We start from the raw sequence: 24,860 nt of genomic DNA, 5'->3' as shown, positions 1-24,860 counted from the left end.
TATTGATAATTGCATAAAATCAGCTGTATAAAGAAAACTGTATAAAAAACAAGAATAAACAAACAAATAAAGATACACTGATTGGAAATATCAAAATCCGTGGAATGTTCTCTGGTCCTGATTCAGAGCGCTCGCTCTGAATCAGGGCGGGCCATTTTTTTTTTTAACCCCGGCCTCCAGGCCGCTCGCTAAGATGTGGGTGACCACCCACACCTTTAGCGGGCAGCCTGGCGATGGTTGCGATTATTGCGACCATCGGGCTTGCGATGAGACTCTTGTGGTACTGTCTCGTTCATCACAAGCCCCAGTGAACTTCCTGCTCTAATAGTGTAGGAAGTTCACTACTGACATCACGTGTGATGTCAGTAGGGCCGCCCACAAATGGCAGGCATTTCTTCGGGAACGCCTCAGTTTCTGCAGCCACCCCCCCTCCCCGCCTACAAAATGGGGCAAGCTGTCGATCAACATCGACAGCTGCCCCGTCTTTTAGCGAGCCCCAGAGCAAGTGATTTCTCGCTCGGGGCGAGCGCACTGCCCGGCCATCGACCAGCTTGCGAGCGCTATGCGCTCGTGAGCGGGTCTGAATCAGGCCCTCTGTCCCACAATTAATGATATAACAGTTCAACAAATAGGTTAGTCTGTATCCAATATTGTGGGGCTGAAACAAATAGAGACAAAGTTGCTATTCTTCATGTAAGTTAGCGGTTATGAACACCACAATTTCAGTAGCCGTCTATTCGTTGTGATCCAGACTGCAGTGTGAAAAAGACAAAAGAACCAAGGGGACATCCAACTGATAAAAACAAACAGGTGATGCCTGAGTAGGTGGTAGGTGAGACGATGCTTAAATAAGTGGGGAGTAATATATAGTATTAAAAAGTTTTCCATTTATATATCAAGTACTCAGCCCCGCATTCTCACTCGGGGTCAGTGTAGTGCTAATCAAGATGACTACATGCTCATCAATCCAGCAAACAACGTGTATGAAGTCAGTTTTCACAACCTCTCCAGGTTAGCGACAGTATGTGTGGGGTTTAAATCTCCCAATGTGGCAGGTAGTCCTTGTTCTCACCTCATCCCCCAATGTTATTGGCAGCACGTAGGGGAATACCGTTTCCCGGTGTACTCCAAACCACCAGCTCTCACCTTATCCTCAGTGTGCTAGGACGGAGTATGGAGGGTCTGGTCTCCCATGTGTAGCGGGCTCTGTTTCCTCACACTGCAGTAAAGGCCAAGACCCCTCTCTGCCCCCAATCAGTGCACAGCTCCATCGCCCCTTCTCTGCAAGTACCCAATACCTCCTAGAGTGAGCAGGGTCTCTTCTGTCTTGATGCAGCTAAAGCTGCTGCTGAAGTAGATGCCACCTGGTCCAATGCTTTGCACTGTGCTGGGCGACTAATATGGAGGCAGAGCGGAGCTGTGAGTTGTAACTCAAGTCTCTGCTCCGCAAAGCCGCAACGACCCATGGGCGGAGTGGCCACGGCCTTCTTGTCTCCTCCTGTAGTGTAGCCAGAATGAGCTTCTGACCATACACACGTGACACGGTCACAGTCACCTGACCGCGGTGCTGCCAGATCGGCGCTGATCTCCGATCGCGGCAGCAGTGGGAGAGGGCAGCGTCAGAGCCCTGGAATGCCCCTAGGCATTTAAGTCACCCCTAGGCATTTGTGCTTATAATGCCTATGCCCGGCTCTGCCCAAGGAGGCCCGTCACCTGGCATTCGCAAAGTATTGGTATGTGTGACAACACATTAAAATACTTGTCCATATGGGTTTGGTTACTCGGTTTGTTATGTTGCCAAGACCCCTGGATGCTACGGAGAGCAGCGCAAGGATGGACGTGAGTATCAGATCTTTATTTCTGGTACTCCAAATGGATTCTACTAGAAAAGGGGACGTGAACATCTGGAAGCAGATAAGAATGTGTGAATGGGATAGCTAGGTGTGTAATAAAGTTTTACTTTAGACAGTGTGTGTTCTGTCTTTTTTTTAACAATTTATTTTACAGTGGGGGTAGGGGTGCCGGCCGCCTGCTGGCACTTGTAGTACCTCAAGTGCCAAAGGGTAGGCATGCTGGCACCTGTAGTTCCACTGTAACATACAATAGTTTTCAATTATTTTACACATTACCCCCGTACCCACAGCCCAGAGGTGCAGGAAAGAGTTCCGGGCTTCAGCCCAAGCCTGGGGTTTCTGGAGAGGGGAGACCCTTATTTGGGGGGTCCTCACCTCCCTGAGTTCCTTTGCTTGGGATGACCAGCTTGGGGTGTTAATGCTTTGGCCATGGAGCCCTGGTGATAGGGTCTCCTGGCTGTGGCATTATACCCCAGATGGTTTGAGCCCAGTGCTGATTTTAAAAATAGGGGGACCCCTATGCATTTTTCCCCCCTAAATTTAAAACCAGCACTGGCCCTGCAGCCAGGTGCTGGTTCTAAATTACGGTGGAGCCCTACTTGTCTTGTTCCCTATAATTTTAAGAACCAGGACTGGTTGACAAGTCCGGGACCTGTTCTGCTTTCAGGGTGGGGGGACCCTACATAATTTTTATTAAAGATTTAATAAAAATTAACAGGTAGACCACACAAGCAGCCTTCACATATCTCACTGATATCTACAAACTGCTTGTTCGTGAGTTAGGCAGAGAGAAGACACTGCAATCTCGGTGAGTATTCTCATCTAAGGCCCGTATTCAATTAGCTTTGCCTCCGCAAAAAAGTTTTGCATGTCCGACGTCTTGCCTCCATCATGTGTTTTGGACACGGAAACTTATTATGCGCGCCCCCGCTATTCGCCCTATTCAATTCCAAACCAGGCGAAAACGCAAAGTGGCAAATGCGTAACAGGCGGAAAGTACTATCAGAACTGGGAAAATGAGTCTGAACCCCACAAACAGTTGCACTAACATTGGGGATCAATGTAGATATGTTCCAATAGCCCTAATAAAGCTGTTTGGGGTACTGAAGATATTTAAAATCCTTGTAATTACCATCTTTGTAAAAGTGGTGAAGAATGGCATTAAGCAGTATTTTATGGTAAAAATAAGTAGTCTTGTCAAATTTGGGGTACATGAAAATGGGGGCTAGTATATTTTAAAGTCTCTAAAGTGAAGTTTAAAAAAACTTGAAAAATGCATCTGTTGCATGCACCTGCAATCCTAAAAACACCTGACCCATCCTTGCAGACCCCCAAGAAGACTATTTCACTAGATGTTATGCTTGTACTCCCACTTTGTGCTTTTTCAACCCCCAAAATGAAAGTACTTTTTTGGGGTATTCTTAGGGTTTTTTTAGAATTTTTTTGACACAGTTGTCCTTTGGGTTCTGAGTGGTTTCCCCATGTTTGAACCCGAAAAATAAAAAAAATGCACTTCTTTTCGTCTGCTTTTCATAGGCGAATATTTTTTGCCTATTACATTGCATTGACTTTCCACCTAGGCGAAAGGCGTCTTGAATTTAATTTGGCGATAAGTTCTGACCAGGCGAAAAACCGCGATTGACGATACTTTTTTGCCGATTACAGCTTTTTGCATCTAATTGAATATGGGTCTAAACTTGATACTTGGGGGAGAAATCTCGATCTGCTTCACCATCGGCCAACTCACTTCCAGCTAAACTCGCTTCTTAGTAAATTTCCGGGTTTAAAAACTGATCTCCCGAGTTTCGGCAATGCTAATCGAGTGTAAAAAAAACAAACTCGATCAGACTCGATTCTTAGTAAATTAACCCTTAAATGCGTGAGGACACATCTGTATGTGTGGAATGTATAGAAAAGATGTAATTGGGTACATTACCTTTTATATGTTGCTGGGTCTGAATTGTATGACAAGCTGCCAGAAGAGGTGAGTTTTCACGAAACAATTGAGGGTTTGGAGAGTAGAGGAAAGTCTAATTGATCACCATACTGCTCTGCTAATGCTGTGTGTACTATGGGCCTAATTCAGCCCCGCTCGCGAGCGCTGAGCGTTCGCAAGCAGTTCGATGTTGGCCAAGTGCGCATGGGCATGATGGAGGCGGATCCGTCGAGCGCATGCGCGAGACCCAAATAACGAAGGCCAAGCCGTCGTTATGGGTCTCTCACCAAAGGGGTCGTGCTGTCGATGGTGAGTGACAGCATGGCCCCTTTGGTGGGTGTGCCGGGGGCGTGGCTGCCCAGACGTAGGCGTTCCCATGGGAACACCTACCGTCTGGGGCTGGCCCCACTGACATCACTAGTGCAGTCCAGTCCAGGGCTTGCGGCAATGAGACCCTACCGCAAGAGTCTCATCGCAAGCCCTATGGTTGCGATGGTCTTGACCATCGCGACCATCATTTTGGCCACTCGCTATAGCTGTGGATGGTCACTCACAGCTATGCGAGCGGCCAGGAGGCCGCTCTTAATTTCAGAGGGACGGCTCTGATTCAGAGCGACCGCTCTGTCAGAGCGTCCAGCTCTGAATCAGGGCCTATGTACCCTATTCACCAGAACATGTCCTTTGTTAGCTGCAGGTAGGACAGAAAGATACACAAGAGAACTAAACATATTGTAGGTACTTACTTTCTTAGAATATTCTACCAAATGCCTTTCTAAGTTTTCTGTCAGATCACCTTTAATGGAGAAAGTCAGAGGTTATAACAATGACAAATTAGCCAACGTAGATACAGTACAAGGGGGGGGCCTGATTCCAAATTTTATGCTAATGCAAACACATCTACAATTTCTTACGGGCCGCAATTGCTAAAATATGCTAATTCCTTCCAAAGTTTAGTCGAGCATAGAGACGCTCACTGCTGCTTTATCATTCTGTCTGACTACATGCAAAGAATAAACATCGGTACCATTGATGCGCATCAGGTAGTCACACAGCTTATGAGTAAAGGGTAAATTTAATAACGTACTAATTTCTATTCGATGTCGTCTGAGATCAATCTTGGATGACATCGTCTGTATTCATATTTGTTTTTTCGAACAGGTTACTGAATTTACTAGGCTACAGAGTTGCAGTCATTCGTGTTGTTCGATGGTGTAATCATTCGTAATCATTTGTAATTTTCATTTGTATTTAGCGTTCAATTTTGACTAATTCAAACGAACAGATGTGTGCACGGATCAAGGAGATCCGTGATACATGCATCTATGTGCGAAAATACACAGGTGTACAGAGGGATCAGTGAGATCCGTCTGTGCTAAATATGTAAACCTGTGTAAAAAAAAAACAACAACGTGGCCCCCTCCCAAAAGAACAATCATCCCAGGGCTTTGGAGCCCCAGTATTGGTTGTGTTAAGTACAGGGGGAAAACGATGTAGGAGTCGCCTGTATTAAGCACAACCAGCACTGGGTTATTCAGAACCAGTCCTGGTTGCCAATATACCAGGGACAAATGATATAGGGGTCCCCTGTATTAAGCGGAACCAGCACTGAGCTCTCATCCGGTCCTCGTTCTGGAAATACCAAAGCAAAAAATGTGTAGGGTTCGAGGTAATTTTCGGAACCAGCACCTAACAGTTTCTAGCAGGGGAGAAATGCCACAGCCAGGGGAACTCTTTCACCAGGACCCCGGGCCAAAGCATTACCCCTGACCACTAGTCAGCCCAGGCTGGGGATCCCTGGGGAGCTAGGAATCCCACCAATAAAGTGGTACCTCTTTCAAGGGCACCCCAGGCCTAGGCTGATATTCCGGGGCTATCCCACACCTGTGGCCATGTCACCGAGAGGGGGGGAGCAGCTACAATTTACCTAGGCCCTGGATGAGGGGCCTGGCGGGGGCCCGGGTCTGGCACCGCCACCCCCCCTCCCTCCTTTTTCCCTCGCAGCAGCCCAGCACACAAAGCATATGCTGGGATTTAGTGGGAGATTGCTCACGGCTGCTAAGTGGCAGTCACAGCAATCTCCTATGCCTGAGGGGAGGTAGAGATCACACTGATCGCACCCCACCCCTGCTTTGCGCCAGGCTATGGGGCTCATAGTGCCCCCTCGCCAGCACTGCAAATGTGTGTTGTTGTTTTTTCTCAAGGGGGCATATCCACGTCTCCTATGATTAGGCCACGCCCCCTCTTTACCTGGGCCCGGCGGCACTCTCTACGGCCCTGCCCGTGGCAAGTGGTTACTGGGTTGATCGTGTGTGCAGTGTATTTGAAAGAGTTAAAATTATTGTCTTTTGCAGTAGAAATACAGGTCCCAGCAAGCCTCCCCTGCATGCTGTTATTTGGAGAACCACAAGAACCAGCATAAGGGACATTACGGGCCCACTGGTACCTATAGTGTCACTGCAAAATAGATACGTAATGAACCACAGAACACACACACCATGGCAGTACGAGTTTATTAAAACACACATATGCACACTAACACTCACTATCTCACATCCTCACCTATGTATACCTGAAGCCAATCATGTCCCCTTCTCCAGTAGTAAGCCATAGGGTACCTAAAATAAAAATTCCATACTCACCTCCTATGCATGAATCACATCTTCTACTGTCCATGTAGGCATCCACAGGCTTGGAAAAACATCTACATTGCTTGTACCCTGTATTTTGCCAACCAGGGCTGGTTTTGAATAGCCCGGTGCTGGTTGTATGCTTAATACAGGGGACTCCTACATCATTTGTCCCCTGTATTGAGCACAACCAATACAGGGTCTCCAAAGCCCAGTTGTTCTTTTGGGGAGGGGCCACACCATTTATTTATTTATTTTTTTAAACAGGTTTACATATTTTTAAACACAGAAGCACAGACGGATCTCACTGATCCATCTATCCATGCATCTGTGTCAGGCAATATTGACTTGTCAGTGATGGTTTAAGTAAGTTGAGATGTGCAACTCGAATGGAAAAAGTGTTCTATTTGAAATTTTTATTTCGGTTCTTTTCTGTGTCATTTGCTGCCGATTTGCACTAATTATCAGCCGTTATAACAATACGAATCCTTAAACAGATTGGATTTAATGCACTCTATAAAACCCCTTCGTGTGAGGGCTCTAACCTGAAATGATTTGGGGAAATCATATGTTGAAAATACAAATGAATGAACCTGGCAATATAAACCTAATAGAAAGGAAATAATGTGATCTGTTCAATATATCTTTACTGTAAGAATGAAAAGAAGGTCTGACAAAACACAGAACATGAAAACGGTTAAAAATAATAATATTGAATACACAAGTAACGATGGGAGGAGGCTCTCCACATCAAAATACTTAAATCACTAAAAGGAAACAATTGCAGCAATACAGTAATCAATCAGCCGTAGGAGTGGATAGGAAAGTCAGCGGACATATGGGAATAATAACAGATAGCAATGTGACAAGTGTCCTCCTGTGTATATATCCCTGGTTTGTCTGAAACCGTGCTGAGGTACTGTGGGTTTATGCAGTTTGTAAGGCAGAGGCGAATGTTAATAGATGCTCTCTGAAGGTGTTGAGGGGTTAATGGTAGCGGTGTCCCGCTGAAGGATGTATACAGTTCCCTGGGGTGGATTCTTCCTGGGGTAGCAGTACGGAACTCCAGAGAGTGTGAGGTTGGTCAGTCTCCTGGCTCGCGTCGGCCGTACCTGCTCCGAGCGGCAGCGTGGGTCTGAATGAACGGGCCACGCGCTGCCGGCACTGAAGGGGTGGACTTCGCCTACCTGGAGAGGAGGTATGATGGCAGTGGCTCGTGTGAGCAACAGATGCCGCAACCTCCTCCAACGGTGGTGCTTACCTCTTTGGGTCTCGACGGATCCCGCTCTACCCCTCGCCGGCTATGTTGATAGAAGTCCTCTGTGGCTTGCAGTGTGTGGCTTCCGGATGGAGCTCGTGCCTGAGGTTGGATGAGGCTGGATAGCGTGGCTGCTTGCTGTAATTGCTCAATATTGGTCCTTAGGTTCTGATGGATAGTATAGTAGGGTGAGTGCAATTGGGTAACGCGTTTCGAACCTCTGGGGGTCTTCTTCAATCCACTTAGTCATGGACATTTAATGTATCTTGCAGTGATATAAGGCCAGGTAAGTCCCACCTCTTACTGATTTAATGATGTGATTGGTCCAAATAGGGTTGGTGTCTGGTGATAGGATGAGTCTCCTGTCACTCATAGCTATCCCCTGCTGTGTGCATATAATCATGGCAATTTGATTAATTGCCAATCAAGTCCAACTCGTTGTGACAGCAATATAGTGGATTGATGCCCAATAAGAAGAGGGAAAGAAGGAAAATTTAACAGACTGTAGATCATAATCTAATCTCTGTATTCCTGTATGTTTAGACTGTGTAGTTTGGATGGTAAAATGATGCAATCTAAGTATATGATACAGGCATATGCGTAATAATTAGAATAATTACAAACATGATAGAATCAGATATATCTAACAAAGTTAAAAATGCCGGAGTGGGGGCTATATAGTCTATCTTAATTCATAATGTCAGTGGATATTTAAGACATATTGATGAATGGATAAACATGGTGTAATTAATCTAATGGTAAACTAATCGCAGACAATAGTTCTTATCTCATTGTCTTGGTTAAATCCTCCTGGGTGGAGGGTCCCGATGTTTATCATTATGCGCTGTTCCTCTTTATTGATTTGCTTAGTGTAGTCACCTCCTCTCCAGTTAGGTTTTATTGCTTTGAGGGCGGTATATTCCAGGGTTGCAGGGTCTGAATTATGGTGTGTTCTGAAGTATATTGAAATGGGATGTTCCTCACATTGTTTCTTAATATTCTGCATGTGTTCATATACTCTTACTTTGAATGGATGGATAGTTCTTCCTATATATTGTTTCTTGCAGGGACATTGTAGTAAATAGATTACACCTTTACTGCTACATGTAGGGTTGTCTCATATTTTGTATATAGTTTTATTTACTGTGGATTGTATTGATTTTGTGGGAGCGGTACTCCTTTTCTTTGTGGTGTTGCAAGCGTGACAGATACCACAGTAATAAACTCCCCCATCAGTTTTAGTCTGAGTATTAAGTTTCCAGATGTTTGTAAGAGTATTCTGTTGCGAACTTGTTGGTGGTAAATGGTTTCTAGCTACTTTTGTTCTAATATCTGGTGTCTTCCGGAATATTACCTTGGGTTTGGGGGGCAGTAGAGTGCCCAAAATGTCATCCCTCAGAAGTATTGGCCAGTGCTTGTGCACTATTCTTTTGATCTGTTGTGCTTGGTTGTTATATTGTGTCACGAAAAGGATTTCTTTATTGGCGTCTAAATTGGAAGTTTTGGTTTTATACTTCAAAAGAGGACTTCTGCTTGAGGTTTGAACTTTCTTAAATGCTAGTTGCACTTTCTGTGGGGTATATTTTGTATTAGTTGTGATTGGAGCATCTCACCCTGTATTTGATAGTCTTTTACGTATGGTTGTAAAAAGGTGTCTAGATATTGTGAGAGATTTGATGTAAGCAAATTGATCCCAGATACAATAGGGTGACCTGGTGGATTAATGGGGTTCTTATGCACCTTTGGAAGATGATAAAAAACTGGGATGATGGGGTGTGTGGTGTTCAAGAAGTTGTATTCTTTGATGGTGAGGATGCCTTGTTGTAAGCCTTCTTGAAGTAATTTGTATAATTCATGTTGATAATCATTTGTTGGATCCTTTTTTAGTATTTGATATGTAGTGCTATCTTGTAATATTCTGAGTGATTCTCTGATGTAACTGTTTTTGTCCATGATGACTATTCCTCCACCCTTATCCGCTGGTTTTATGACTATATTTTTATTTATTTTTAAATCCTCTAGAGCTGTTTTTTCTGCTCTGGTAATGTTGTTATGTCCCCGTTTTGGTGTGTTGTCCAGGAGCTGCCCTAGATCTTTCACCAGCATATTAGTGAATGTGGAAATATGTTTACCTGTTGCCTGTACTGGGTAGAATCTTGATGGAGGTTTGTGTTCAGTATGTATAAAGCTGTCTTGGCTTGGAAGGTGCTGAGGTAATGGTTGCTGTTGAAAAAATTGTTTAAGGGTAAGTCTCCTGGCAAACTTATGGAGGTCCAGATAGGTGTTACATTTATCCAGATGTCTAGTTGAGGTGAATTTGAGACCCTTATCTACAATGGAAATGTGATCTTTGGTCAATGTAAGGCTGCTTAGATTAAAAATGCCCTTACCTATGTTTCGTTGGCCCCCTGATCTAATCTTTTTGGCTCTCTCTCCTCCCCTACATCCTCTTCTAATTTTCTTTTTGTTTGCTTGGATGAAGAATTGATCAGTAGGTCTGTCTGTCCTAAAAAACGGCCTACACATGGTTGTTGTAATTGGCTTAATGTTGTTGGTGTGGTCTGAATACTGTTATCTTGGTCTTGTGGTTCTGTTGTATGTTTCAGTATGCTGGGGTTAGTAGTTTCGTGTACTGTTATGTTTAAAAGCTCTGTCCCTTTCTCCAGCCAGCCTCTTTCAAATGATTGTCTTGCTAGTTGTTGATTGGTATGGTCTTCTATAAAGTATAGTGAGAAGAAGTCTTCACTCACATTATTGTCATCAGATAATGATGAAGTGGTGGATATATTGTAAATTGTACTGTTGTGTCTGAGGTTTTGACATGTGTCCCTATTGTGTATCTGTGTTTGGTATTCTTGATACGTTAGGTTAAGTTTCTTGTATATTGGAGTGTCATTGCTGTATCACAAGTTTGGACTTAATGCCTATGTTTTGATGTTCATTTTTGTTCCTATTCTTATATCCACTACTGTAACACTCTACTTTATAGAAGAACATACCAATCAACAACTAGCAAGACAATCATCCCATCATCCAATAATTACACCCCATCATCCCAGTTTTTTATCATCTTTCAAAGGTGCATAAGAACCACATTAATCCACCAGGTCGCCCTATTGTATCTGGGATCAATTCGCTTACATCAAATCTCTCACAATATCTAGACACCTTTTTACAACCATACGTAAAATAACAAAAGTCCCACCTTCAAGATACCACCAGTATTCTTAACAAGTTGAGAGAAATCAGTTGGGACCAGGACTACTGGCTTGCCACAAGTGATGTAACATCCTTGTATTCCATGATCAGACATGACCAAGGTTTGACCAGCACCAAATATTACTTGGACCGTGACCCAAAGATGACCACTACACAATCTGACTATCCTCAAAAGCATTAATTTCATCTTGTCACATAATTATTTATGGTTCGAGGACCAGTTTTATTTACAGTCAACCAGCACGGCGATGCGGACGAGGTTTGCGCCGAGTTATGCGAACCTCTTCATGAGTTTCTGGGAAGACAATTACATCTGGTCCCAGCATGACTTTGGCGCAAACCTCATCCTCTGGGCCCGATATATAGATGACATCATTTATAAATGGAAAGGTGATAAAGAATCCCTTAAAATCTTCTTGCAATACATCAATAACAACGAATACAATTTATCATTTACTACTAATTACAATAAGACTAAGGTAGAATTTCTGGATCTTAACATTTTCATTGAGAACAACCAAATTCAGACTAAAACATACTGGAACAGGTAGATGTTAATAGTTTCATCCTAGGTACAAGCAGTCATCATCCAAGCTGGTTAGACGGGATACCCACAGGTCAGTTTAAAAGAATTAGGCGTAACTGTTCCAAGCCGAGCGACTATCAAATACAGCGTGAGATGCTCCAATCACAACTAATAGAAAATATAACCCACAGAAAGTGCAACTAGCATTTCAGAAAGTACAAACCTCAAGCAGAAGTCCTCTTTTGAAGTATAAAACCAAAACTTCCAATTTAGACGCCAATAAAGAAATCCTTTTCGTGACACAATATAACAACCAAGCACAACAGATCAAAAGAATAGTGCACAAGCACTGGCCAATACTTCAGAGGGATGACATTTTGGGCACTCTACTGCCCCGCAAACCCAAAATAATATTCCGGAAGATACCAGATATTAGAACAAAAGTAGTTAGAAACCATTTACCACCAACAAGTTTGCAACAGAATACTCTCACAAACATCTGGAAACTTAATACTCAGACTAAAACTGATGGGGGATTTTATTACTGTGGTATATGTCATGCTTGCAACACCACAAAGAAAAGGAGTACCGCTCCCACAAAATCAATACAATCCACAGTAAATAAAACTATATACAAAATACGAGACAACCCTACATGTAGCAGTAAAGGTGTAATTTATTTACTACAATGTCCCTGCAAGAAACAATATATAGGAAGAACTATCCATCCATTCAAAGTAAGAGTATATGAACACATGCAGAATATTAAGTAACAATGTGAGGAACATCCCATTTCAATATACTTCAGAACACACCATAATTCAGACCCTGCAACCCTGGAATATACCGCCCTCAAAGCAGTAAAACCTAACTGGAGAGGAGGTGACTACACTAAGCAAATCAATAAAGAGGAACAGCGCATAATGATAAACATCGGGACCCTCCACCCATGAGGATTTAACCAAGACAATGAGATAAGATCTATTGTCTGCGATTAGTTTACCATTAGATTAATTACACCATGTTTATCCATTCATCAATATGTCTTAAATATCCACTGACATTATGAATTAAGATAGACTATATAGCCCCCACTCCGGCATTTTTAACTTTCTTAGATATATCTGATTCTATCATGTTTGTAATTATTCTAATTATTACGCATATGCCTGTATCATATACTTAGATTGCATCATTTTACCATCCAAACTACACAGTCTAAACATACAGGAATACAGAGATTAGATTATGATCTACAGTCTGTTAAATTTTCCTTCTTTCCCTCTTCTTATTGGGCATCAATCCACTATATTGCTGTCACAACGAGTTGGACTTGATTGGCAATTAATCAAATTGCCATGATTATATGCACACAGCAGGGGATAGCTATGAGTGACAGGAGACTCATCCTATCACCAGACACCAACCCTGTTTGGACCAATCACATCATTAAATCAGTAAGAGGTGGGACTTACATGGCCTTATATCACTACAAGATACAGTAAATATCCATGATTAACTGGTTTGAAGAAGACCCCCAGGGGTCAAAACGCGTTACCCAATTGCACTCACCCTACTATACTATCCATCAGAACCTAAGGATCAATATTGAGCAATTACAGCAAGCAGCCACGCTATCGAGCCTCATCCAACCTCAGGCACGAGCTCCATCCGGAAGCCACACACTGCAAGCCACAGAGGACTTCTATCAACATAGCCGGCGAGGGGTAGAGCGGGATCCGTCGAGACCCAAGGAGGTAAGCCCCACTGTTGGAGGAGGTTGCGGCATTTGTTGCTCACACGAGCCACTGCCGTCATACCTCCTCTCCCGGCAGGCGAAGTCCACCCCTTCAGTGCTGGCAGCGCACCGCCTGTTCATTCAGTCCCACGCTGCCGCTTGGATCAGGTACAGCCGACGCGAGCCAGGGGACAGACCACTCTCACACCCTCCGGAGTCCCGTACTCCTACCCCGGGAAGAATCCATCCCAGGGAACTGTATACATCCTTCAGCGGGACGCCGCTACAATTAACCTCTCAACACCTTCAGAGACCATCTATTAACATTCGCCTCTGCCTTACAAACTGCATAAACCCACAGTACCTCAGCATGGTTTCAGACAAACCAGGGATATATATACAGGAGGACACTTGTCACATTGCTATCTGTTATTATTCCCATATGTCCGCTGACTTTCCTATCCACTCCTACGGCTGATTGATTACCGTATTGCTGCAATTGTTTCCTTTTGGTGATTTAAGTATTTTGATGTGGAGAGCCTCCTCCCATCGTTACTTGTGTATTCAATATTATTATTTTAAACCTTTTTCATGTTCTGTGTTTTGTCAGACCTTCTTTTCATTCATACAGTAAAGATATATTGAACAGATCACGTTATTTCCTTTCTATTAGGTTTATATTGCCAGATTCATTCATTTGTATTTTCAACATATGATTTCCCCAAATCATTTCAGGTTAGAGCCCTCACACGAAGGGGTTTTATAGAGCGCGTTAAATCCAATCTGTTTATTGTTTACCTTACAGGAGGCCAAATACCCCTCCATTTCTAACGCTGCCCCCCCGCGCAACTAACAAACAGCTCAGTGCGCTGTATAACCCCTATTTTTTCAAATGCGAATCCTTAGTAAATTTCCAGGTCCTATTGCTGTCTATTTCAAAAGTCTGCCAAGTTGGATCGATGGTCTATTTGTCCGAACATGTTCTCGTTCGTCCGATTTTCAGGTGTTCTCGACCGATTTTTAAACGACGAATGGAGCAAAATTGGCAGAGTTTAGTGTTTAGTAAATTCCGAATATGCATTTCACAGCCGATTTTGCAGCATTTGATGTAATTTGAGCTTAGTAAATGTACCCCTATGTCTGACCAGCCTCAAACACTACAGCTCTTCTGACACGCAGAAAGCTCCCATGCCATGAAGGAGATTACAATAGCTCATTTATGCGTGACCATGAAATGGCATTTAAATGCTCCCAAAAATGCCTGCACCTGCCTAGCAACCCCCCATTACCTCCCCCAAATTCTGACTACCGGTCACTCACTTTCTGAGTGGATCCTCTGTTCGAGTGTGATCACAATTTAATCACTGTGTGCTCAGCGCAGTATTCACGCATGTCTAATGGCTAATAATCGCACCATCTGTATGAATATCAGCATTGCGGAAATATTGGAATCAGGCTGCGATCTGTACACACTGTCCTGTAATTAGCAGATAATGTTACAGTGTGCTTTTATGTCTTCAATGCCTTTTCAGTAGCCATACAGAAACTATATGACCTCACTACAATGTGACAATTATAGTTCAAATGTCCCATTATTACTACTTAGGGCCACTAACCCTAAAATTCAAGTTACCTTATGTAAGAGTCACTAATAACAGATGTAATCCTCTACACTTCGACCACACTTGCTATATCTCGTGTTGTATACTACTACAAAATGTTGTACCTATTTATAACAATAAGTGAGCTGGGACAGCTGATGGGAAAACCTGCTGTCCCCGTGAGCAGACCTTTAAGTCTCCATTATGTTTCCCAGCAGTCTTTGGAAAATGGCTGATTCAAGTTCGGACATACTGTATGCACTAACTGTAACCTATTACTTAGATTAACTTGGTACAACTTCCGATCATAACCAATGGCAAATATTCAGTTAAAACAGCTGTCAATGGAGCTGGGTTCAATCTCCGAAAGAGTGTTCCTAAAATAATTTTGCTAATACATTACATATGTAAAACTGTGTAAAATTATGCTGCCTTAAATAAGACACTGACTTTTGAAAGGTGGCATCTGATGGGCTTTTAGCAGGTACCGTGGGTACAGCATAAAAACTCCATGTCTCACCGCTATGGGGCACTTTGGAGGAGTGAAAGGAGGAGTCTACACATGGAGGAGGCCACTCCCCATGCAGCCTGCACAAAAGTGGCATCTAATGTCAACTGACCATGGTGTTATGTCTAGGTTTCCTGCTTTTGGGAAAAACCTTTTCCCAGCTTGATAAATTTGACTATAAGGTTTATGGGATTGAAGTTTTTCTGTGGTGTTCTGCTGATAATTTGCTAACGGGTTGGGTATGAAATCCCGGCTGTCAGGATGCCGCTGTTGAGAATACTGACAGCGGCAACCAGACAGCCAGAATCCCGACACACATAGGAAGGCACATAAGTATTTTCCCTACCCCTACCATAACCCCTACCCTAAACCTCCCCCACCTAGTGCCTAAACCTAACCTCCCCCTCCCCGCACCCTAAACCTAAGACCCCCTCTCCGATGCCTAAAACTAACACTCCCTCCCAATGCCTAAACCTAAACCAGCTAGTTAATGCTAACTCCCCCTAACACCCCGATACTTACCTTTGGGATGCAGACGGTCGGGATACTGGTGCTGGTATTTTGACCATCAGCATCCTGCATGCTGGGATGCCGACTACATCCCTTTGCTAACATAGGACATGTGTATAATATATAGACCCCAGAATCTCTTCTTTATTACCTTGTGCTGTCTGTTGGATTTTTCATCTATGCTCTACTTTGGCCTGTACTGACCTTGGCTTGCTCCTGATCCCTTTTCATTCTGCATCCATTGATCTTGGCTTGATCCTGATCCCTTTCCCATCTGCACTAGTTGATCTTGGCTTGCTCCTGATCCCTTTCCTTTCTGCACCCATTGACCTTGGATATTTTGTGATTCCTTTTTCTCGGATGACTGGGAAGCTGTCAAAAGGAATGAAAATTGGTAAAAAAACACACATTATTAAAAGGCTATATTAATCTGACAATCTATAGGAAGCCCCGCTCATTTCTCTAGGTGATCATTGTAGTTTGTCAAGAGAAATTTCTGTCATGTCCCCATTTACAGTCCTAGGGGTAAATTTACTAATAATCGAGTTTGATCGAGTTTTTTTTTTTTTTAAACTTGATTAGCAAGGCTGCTTGTGTGTTGTATCTGTAAAAAACGGGTTAAATGTAAAAAAAAAAAAAAAGATGTAGGGCCCCCCAAAAGCATAACCAGCCCCGGAATGCTCGGCCAGTCCTGGTTCCTAAAATTGTGGGGAACAAAACAAGTAGGGTTCCACCGTAATTTAGGAACCACCACCTGGCTGCAGGGCACGTCCAGGTTTTAAATATAGGGGGAAAAAAATTGTGTAGGGGTCCCTCTGTATTTAAAACTAGCACCGGACCCAAACAGTATACATATACCATCCGTTCATTGGCTGGAACACACGTGTAACCAGCCAATGAGCGCCCGCTACATGTAAAGTGGACTCTGACTGGCTGGCGGCCTGTGGGATTTCCCGAAGAGGCTCGTCAGCTGGCATTCACAAAGTATTGGTATGTGTGACAACTCATACCAATACTTGTCTGTATAGGTTTGGTTACTCGGTTTGTTATGTTGCCAAGACCCCTGGATGCTGCGGAGAGCAGCGCGAGGATGGAGGGGAGTATCAGTTCTTTTTTCAGGTACACCTGTGGAATCTAAATGGACAGACCAGCTGGCACAGGTAAGTATGTGTGAGTGAGGTAGGTAGGTGTGCAATAAAGTTTGACTTTAGATGGTGTGTGTACTGTGTTTTTTAACTATTTGTTTTACAGTGGGGGTACGGGTGCCACAATTTCCAAATGGCATGCATACTGGCACCTGTAGTTCCACTGTAAAATACAATAGTTTATAATTATTTAACACATTATTACCCCAGTACCGATAGCCCAAGGGTGCCGGGAAAACCTGGGCTTCAGCCCAAGCCTGGGGTTTTGGGAGAGGGGGACCCATTTTTTCGGGAGTCCGCACCTCCCCTGAGATCCTCAGCTTGGGCTGACAAGCTTGGTATGCAGTGTTGGTGATAGGGTCTCCTGCTTTTGGCATTACACCCCAGTCAGTTTCGGTCCAGTGATGGTTTTAAATATAGGGGGACCCCTACGCATTTTTTTTCCCACTATATTTAAAACCAGGACTGGCGCTAAGGCCAGGTACTGGTTCCTAAACTACGGTGGAACACTACTTGTTTTGTTCCCTGTAATTTTAGGAACCAGGACTGGCCGAGCAGTCCGGGGCTGGTTATGCTTTTGGGGGGGTGGACCCAACATCATTTTTAAAAATATAAAACACTTTAAATTAAGTACACATGCAGAAACATACACAAATCACACTGAGCAGTGTATATTTCTGGAAAACTCACAACTCAGGAGGTGGAGTGTTTGAAACTTCACTTTCTCTACGAGTTTGTTCCAATCTCACTCGAGATTGTAATCTCGATGCTTAGTAATTTTGCAAGTTGCATCTTTTTCATGAAAAGTACTTCTGAGTTTGCCCGATGGTGAGCTGGTTCGAGTTTGCGATCTCACCCTAGTTTTACGAGTGAGAAGAGAGAACTCTCTCCCAAAGTCACCCAAGTTTGTCTTTAGTATATTAGCGAGATTAAAAATATGCCTAAAATCACCCGAGATTGTCATCTCGACCAAACACGAATTTTAGTAAATTTAACCCCTACTCTTTGTCTAGTCCTAGAGAGATAATAGAGAAATTTACATGGGATTTTTGTACAATCACCTAAAACTGTCTCTTGCTATAACAAAGTACAGTGGTGTTTGAAAGTTTGTGAACCCTTCAGAATTTTTTTATTTCTGCTGAAATTTGGCCTAAAACTACCTCCGATTTTCACACAAGTCGTAAAAGTGGAAAAATAGAACCAAATCAAACAAATGAGACAAAACATTAGACGTGCTTTTTTTTTTTTAGGAAAATGGTCCATTATCACATATCTGTGAGTGGCAAAAGCATGTGAACCTTTAGGCTTAGCAGATATTTTGAAGGTGGTCTCAAGGCTTTAGGCTTGTACAAGGCTGCTAGGTTTTATTTCAAAGTGGGTTTTTTCTAAGTGGGACTACATGTACAGCATAACTTAAAGAGTTAGTCAGGAGTTCTTACTAGCTATATCCTCTGCGATCAGTCAGGGATGATGATTTGATGGATTTTTCCATTCTTTCATTGCAGGTAATCATATATTTGCACCAGGCACCTATTATAGAAAAACCAATGCTGTTTGGAATTCTCTGATTTGCTGGGTAATCATATATTTGCACCAGGCACCTATTATAGAAAAACCAATGCTGTTTGGAATTCTCTGATTTGCTGGGTAATCATATATTTGCACCAGGCACCTATTATAGAAAAACCAATGCTGTTTGGAATTCTCTGATTTGCTGGGTAATCATATATTTGCACCAGGCACCTATTATAGAAAAACCAATGCTGTTTGGAATTCTCTGATTTGCTGGGTAATCATATATTTGCACCAGGCACCTATTATAGAAAAACCAATGCTGTTTGGAATTCTCTGATTTGCTGGGTAATCATATATTTGCACCAGGCACCTATTATAGAAAAACCAATGCTGTTTGGAATTCTCTGATTTGCTGGGTAATCATATATTTGCACCAGGCACCTATTATAGAAAAACCAATGCTGTTTGGAATTCTCTGATTTGCTGGGTAATCATATATTTGCACCAGGCACCTATTATAGAAAAACCAATGCTGTTTGGAATTCTCTGATTTGCTGGGTATACTGTCTTTATTTAATATCTGTATACACCAGAGTAACTTTAAATTTAATTATATAGTCAGATCTTATCTCTTAGCTTCATGGGATGGTGTTTTGGCCTTGCTTGTTTGTATTAGAATTTTATGACTTGTATCTGGTGTGGGTGAGGGTAATGAGGGTGGGTGTAATCAGTGACTACACATGTTATGCTTAACTATATAATCAGTAGGTCACAAGGCTTTAGGCTTGTACAAGGCTGCTAGGTTTTATTTCAAAGTGGGTTTTTTCTAAGTGGGACTACATGTACAGCATAACTTAAAGAGTTAGTCAGGAGTTCAGCAGGAGGAAGACAGGAGGACAATATTTTAAAAGAACTCTCTATAACTTGGAAAAAAGCAAAGGATCTTCTGAGCTTCTGGAAACCCTGCTACTCAGCAACCAGCTTCCATTATAACCTGGACACACCTTTTGACAACACCCTGCTTCAGCATTGCAAGCAACTACCTGCTTACTGAACATTTAATACTTGTATGTTTGCGTTTCTTCTCTACATTGTTTAAATCATTCCAATACCACTGTCAATTTATCTTTATACCACTGTAGTATCTACCATTGTTTCACACCTATACCTTTTTTTTTTTTTATATATATATATATATATATATATATATTCATACTTTAGACTAATTCTCAAGTCTTGCTACTTTAACAGCTCTACACTCCTTTTTTGGTTATAATTTACTATTGTAGTTGTGCCTTTACATCTTCCAGCACTGTTCTTTCTTTTATCAGATTTTGGCCTTTGACCTGTACTGCTCCCTCATCTCAAACTCATTACTACTACTGACTTTTTCACCCCCAACCGCCTCATCTACACAATGTCTCTTTTATTCTACTCCACCCTCACTCAGCCGCTACATTATTTTCTCCTCTACCACCAGTTTTCACCTCTTTTCTCCATCCATAGTCCCCTCTACGTTCTCCCCCTCCTCTGTCTCTCTTCATCACATATAAGTCTCTCAACTGCATCTCCCACAACCCCAGTATTATTCACTTCTCTTCCACCATGGTCCTGCTGCACCACCACTAAACCCTGCACCCTCTCTTTTCTCCAAGTTACCTATCCTCTCCCCCCCCCACACCACACTAAACCTCCACCTGACCCACCACCTGCTGTCACCCTTCCTCATTCAGAAGCCAGCCACATAACCCCACACTCCTTATTCCCCTTCTCTAGATCAGTATCACCTCCACACTGCATCAACCCTAATAATCTCATTCTCCTCTCACCTCTTAACTCTGTCCCTCTCTCCTGTTCCCTCTGGAAAGCCAGTTTTGTCTATAATAAACTGGTCTCCATTCATGAGCACTTCATCTGCAATGCCTTGATTCTCCTAGCCATCACCAAACCCTGGATTTACCCCTCTGACACCACTGCTCCTGCAAAATTCCTCCATCACTTGGCTTCCTGGCTCTTAATCTTCAAATGGGCCATAAGACCCATTTCTTCCTCAATGCTTTCCAGCGCTCATCCTAACCCACTACTCTATGCTCCTTCCTCACTATCTAGCCCATCTGTGTCACCCCTGTTTGTCTGACCCTCCCCTCAGAATGTAAGCTCTCGCGAGCAGGGCCCTCTTTCCTCACGTGCTTCTTCTTGCCATACTTTTACTTTCATTCACAATGGCACCTAAAACTGCTTACTGACACCCTGCTGCTTATTTAGGTGTTATGCAGCATTGTTTATAAATCATGTACTTGCACTGCATTGTCTGTACTGTTAATAGCTGTTGTCTTGTGTGCTCATTTGTTTCTGTACTTTGTAAGGCGCTGCGGAACCCTTGTGGTGCCATATAAATAAAGGATAATAATAATAATAAGGTGAAATTAGAGTCAGGTATTTTCAATCTATGGAATGACAATCAGATGTGAGTGGACAACCTGTCTTTTTAAAAGAACAGAGATTTATAAAATTCTGATGTTCACAACACATGTTTGTGGAAGTGTTACCATGCCACGAACAAAGGATATTTCTGAGGACCTCAGAAGAAGAGTTGTTGATGCTCATTTGACTGGAAAATAGTACAAACCATCTCTAAAAAGAGGTTGGACTCCACCAATCAACAGTCAGACAGATTGTGTACAAATGGAGGAAATTCCAGTCCTTTATTGCGCTCCACAGGAGTGGTCGACCAACAAAGATCACACCAAGAGCAAGGTGTCTTAATAGTTTGCAAGGTCGCAAAGGAATGCAAGGTACAGTACAGTATCCTCTAAGCAACTGAAGGCCTTTCTCACATTAGTTAATGTTCATGAATCCACCAACAGGACGACACTGATCAAAAATGGGGTGCATGTCAGGATTGCAAGAAGAAAGCCGCTGATCTCTAAAAGTAACATTGCTGCCAGTCTGCAGTTTGCAATAGATCACCTGGAAAAGCCAGAAGACTATTGGAACAATGTTTTGTGAACTGATGAGTCAAAAATAGAGCCTTTTGGTTTAATTGAGAAGCATTATGTTTGACGAAAGGAGAACACTGCATTCCAGCATAAAAACCTCATACTATCTGTGAAACATGGTGGCGGTGGCATCATGGTTTGGGTCTGTTGTGCTGCATCTGGCCCAGAACAACTAAATCTGAATTATACCAGAATATTCTAAAGGAAAATGTCAGGACATCTTGTCCATGAGAAGCATCTCAAGAGAACTTAAGTCATGCAGCAAGACAACGACTCAAAGCACACAAGTCATTCAACCAAAGAATGGTTAAAGAAGAATAAATTAAAAGTTTTGGAATGGCCAAGTCAAAGTCCTGATCTTAATCCAATCAAAATGTTGTGGAAGGACCTGAAGCGAGCAGTTCATGGGAGGAAACCGACAAACATAGAGTTGAAGCTGTTTTGTTTGGATTAATGCGGTCAAATTCCATCATGCCGATGTTCAGGACTAATCAACACTTACCGGAAATGTTTAGAAAGAGTTATTTCTGCACAATGGGGTCATACCAGATACTGAAAGCAAAGGTTGACACACTTTTGCTACTCACAGATATGTGATATTGGATAATTTTTCTCAATAAAAAATTAGCATGTCTATTTTATTTGTATCATTTGTTTGATTTGGTTCTCTTTATCTACTTTTCAGAACTAATGAAAGTTATGGTAAGAACTTACCTTTGTTAACTCTCTTTCTTCAAAGTCCATAGGGTCCACAGGGAGATCTTGAGGTGTGGAAACCAATCCAGGCACCACACATTTAAAGTTTTCAGCTCCCAGGATTCCATGGTCCACTCTCTCTATACTCCGCCCCCTAGCCAGAGGCACCTCAGTTGGTAATATGCCAAAGGCTGGAGGAGGATAAGAGAGAAGGAAGACTGCAACACTCAAGAATCACACTCACAGAGAAGGAGATGGGAAACCGGTGACCAGTACGATAGCCCATATGATGCCAGGTGCACCAGGGCGGGTGCCCAGTGGACCCTATGGACTTCAAAGAAAGAGATTTAACAATGGTATGTTCTTACCATAACTCATTTCCTTCTTCAAGAGGAACACACATGAGAAAGAAAAACAGAAGTGTGAAGAGGGAAACAAATAAGAGAGTGAGAAAGACAAAAGCGGGAAGAGAGACACACATACAAATTGAGAGAGACTAAAGTGGGAAGAGGGACACACATGGGAGAGTGACAGAAGAGGGAAAAGGGAAATTCATAAGAGAGTGAAATACAGAAGTGGGAAGGGACAGAGACAGAAATTGGAAGAGGGACAGACAAGGGAGAGTGACAGAATTGGGAAGAGGGTCACACAAAGGAGAGACAGAAGTGGGAAGAGGGACATACATGGGAGAGAGACAGAGGTGGGAAGATGGACACCAATGAGAGAGACAGAAGTGGGAAGAGGTACACATGAGAGAGAGACAGAGGTGGGAAGAGGGTCACACATAGGAGAGTTAGAAAGACAGAATTGGGAAAAAGGACACACACGAGAGAGACAGAAGTGGGAAGAGGGAAACATGGGAGAGAGGGACAGAAGTGGGAAGAAGGACATACATCGGAAAGTGACAGAAGAGAGAAAAGGGAAATTCATGAGAGAGACAGTAGTGGGAAGTGATACATACATGGGAGTGTGACAGAAGTGGGAAGAGGTAAATATTTGAGAAAGTGAGAGAGACAGAAGTGGGACACACATGGGATAGAGAGAAAGATGTGGTAAAAAGGTCACACATAAGAATGAGAGAAACAGAAATGGAAAGAGGGACACATGGGAGAGAGTGATGGAGATAGAGTTGCGAAGAAGGACACACATGAGAGAAACAGAATCGGGAAGAGGGACAGACATGGGAGAGAGAGACAAATGTTGGAAGATTGACCATACATGAGAGAGTAAGAGAGACAGAAGTGGGAAGATGAACACACTTGAGAGAATGAGAGACAGAATTGAGAAGAGGGATGAGTGAAAGAGAGACAGAAGTGGGAAGAGGGACACACATGAGAGAGAGAGAGACAGAAGTAGAATGAAATACACACATGGGAAAGTAACATAGACATAAAAGGGAAGAGGGACACACATGGGAGAGAGAAAGAGGTGGAAAGAGGACAAACATGGGACAGTGAGAGACAAAAGTGGGACACACATTGGAGAGTTAGTGACACACATGAGAGAGTGAGAGAGACAAAAGTGGGAAGAGAGACAAATGCGAGAGTGACAGAAGAGGGAAATTCATGAGAGAGTGAAAGAGATAGAAGTAGGAAGAGGGACACTCATGGGAGAGGGAGACAGAAGTGGGAAGAGTGACACACATGACAGAGTAAGAGAGACAGAGGTGGGAAGAATGACACATGAGAGAGACAGAAGTGGGAAAAGGACTCACATGGGAGAGTGGGACACATGTAGGAATAGGGACAACCATTGGAGAGTGAGAGAGACAGACAGAAAAGGAAAGAGGGACACACATGGGAGAGTTAGAGAGACAGAAGTGGTAAGAGGAACAAACATGAGAGAGAGAGAGAAAAAGAAGTGGGTAGAGGGACACATGCGAAAGTGCTAGAGACAGAAGTGAGAAGAGGACACACATGCGAGAGTGAGAGAGACAGAATTTGGAAGAAGGATACACATCAGACAGACTGAAGTGGGAAGAGAGACAAAAATAGGAGAGTCACAGAAGTGGGAAGAGGGACATACATAAGAGAGTGAGAGACACAATTGAGGGAATTGGTATGATTTACCGCCAGACCCCTGACCAGCGGTACAAAACCCGACAGCGACAGCCCAACAACGATGAAAATACCGAATGTCCCCCAGTAAGTATTCACAAACCTATTCTACCCCCTAACCCTCCCTTAGGGGTGCCTAACCCTAACCTTCCCCCCCAGGGGCTAACCCTATTCCCCCCTCTAAATGCCTAAACCTAACCCCCCTTCCCCACCGCCTAAAGCCATGTCCCCCAGAGGGGAGGGTGCCTAACCCTCCCTCCCCTAGCCTAACCCTAACCTACGAGGGGGGTGCCCAACCCTAAGTCCCCCCCGGGCACCCCTAACCTAACCCTCCACCCAACCGCAGCTGTCCGCACTCAGCATCACTTCAATTGGAATGCCGGGCGCCAGTCTCCCGGCGTCGGTAAAATGACAGGCATCTAGGTTTAGATGCCTGTCAATTAACCCTCACCGGGATTAAGCAGTCAGGAAGCTGGCTGTTGGGATTAGGTCCGCCGGCTTCCCGACTGCATACCCAATTGGGAAGAGGGACATACATGAGAGTGAGGGAGAGAGAAGTGGGAAGAGGGACACACATGGGGGAGTGAGATAGAAATAAAGACATACTTGAGAGAATGAGAGAGACAGAATTGCGAAGAGGGACACACATGAGAGAGTGAGAGATAGAAGTGT

At 43.3% G+C, this 24,860-nt stretch overlaps 1 protein-coding gene across 1 annotated transcript in view; it reads right to left on the bottom strand.

The window, feature by feature from the left end:
• Window positions 1-24,860, bottom strand: part of LOC148477383 (uncharacterized) — a 269,499-nt gene that overhangs the window by 112,724 nt on the left and 131,915 nt on the right. Inside the window, exons 4-5 of the mRNA XM_088456795.1 lie at window positions 15,981-16,148; window positions 4,533-4,582 (exon numbers count right to left, since the gene is read on the bottom strand). Of these exons, the coding sequence (XP_088312921.1) occupies window positions 4,533-4,582; window positions 15,981-16,148 (218 nt within the window). The remainder of the gene's footprint in view (window positions 1-4,532; window positions 4,583-15,980; window positions 16,149-24,860) is intronic.

This window comes from Taudactylus pleione, unplaced genomic scaffold (assembly GCF_031769625.1).
Source record: "Taudactylus pleione unplaced genomic scaffold, aTauple2 ptg000720l, whole genome shotgun sequence".
Classification (NCBI taxonomy): domain Eukaryota; kingdom Metazoa; phylum Chordata; class Amphibia; order Anura; family Myobatrachidae; genus Taudactylus; species Taudactylus pleione.
Note: the sequence above shows the minus strand (reverse complement) of the source record. Positions and strands in the feature narration are given on the sequence as shown.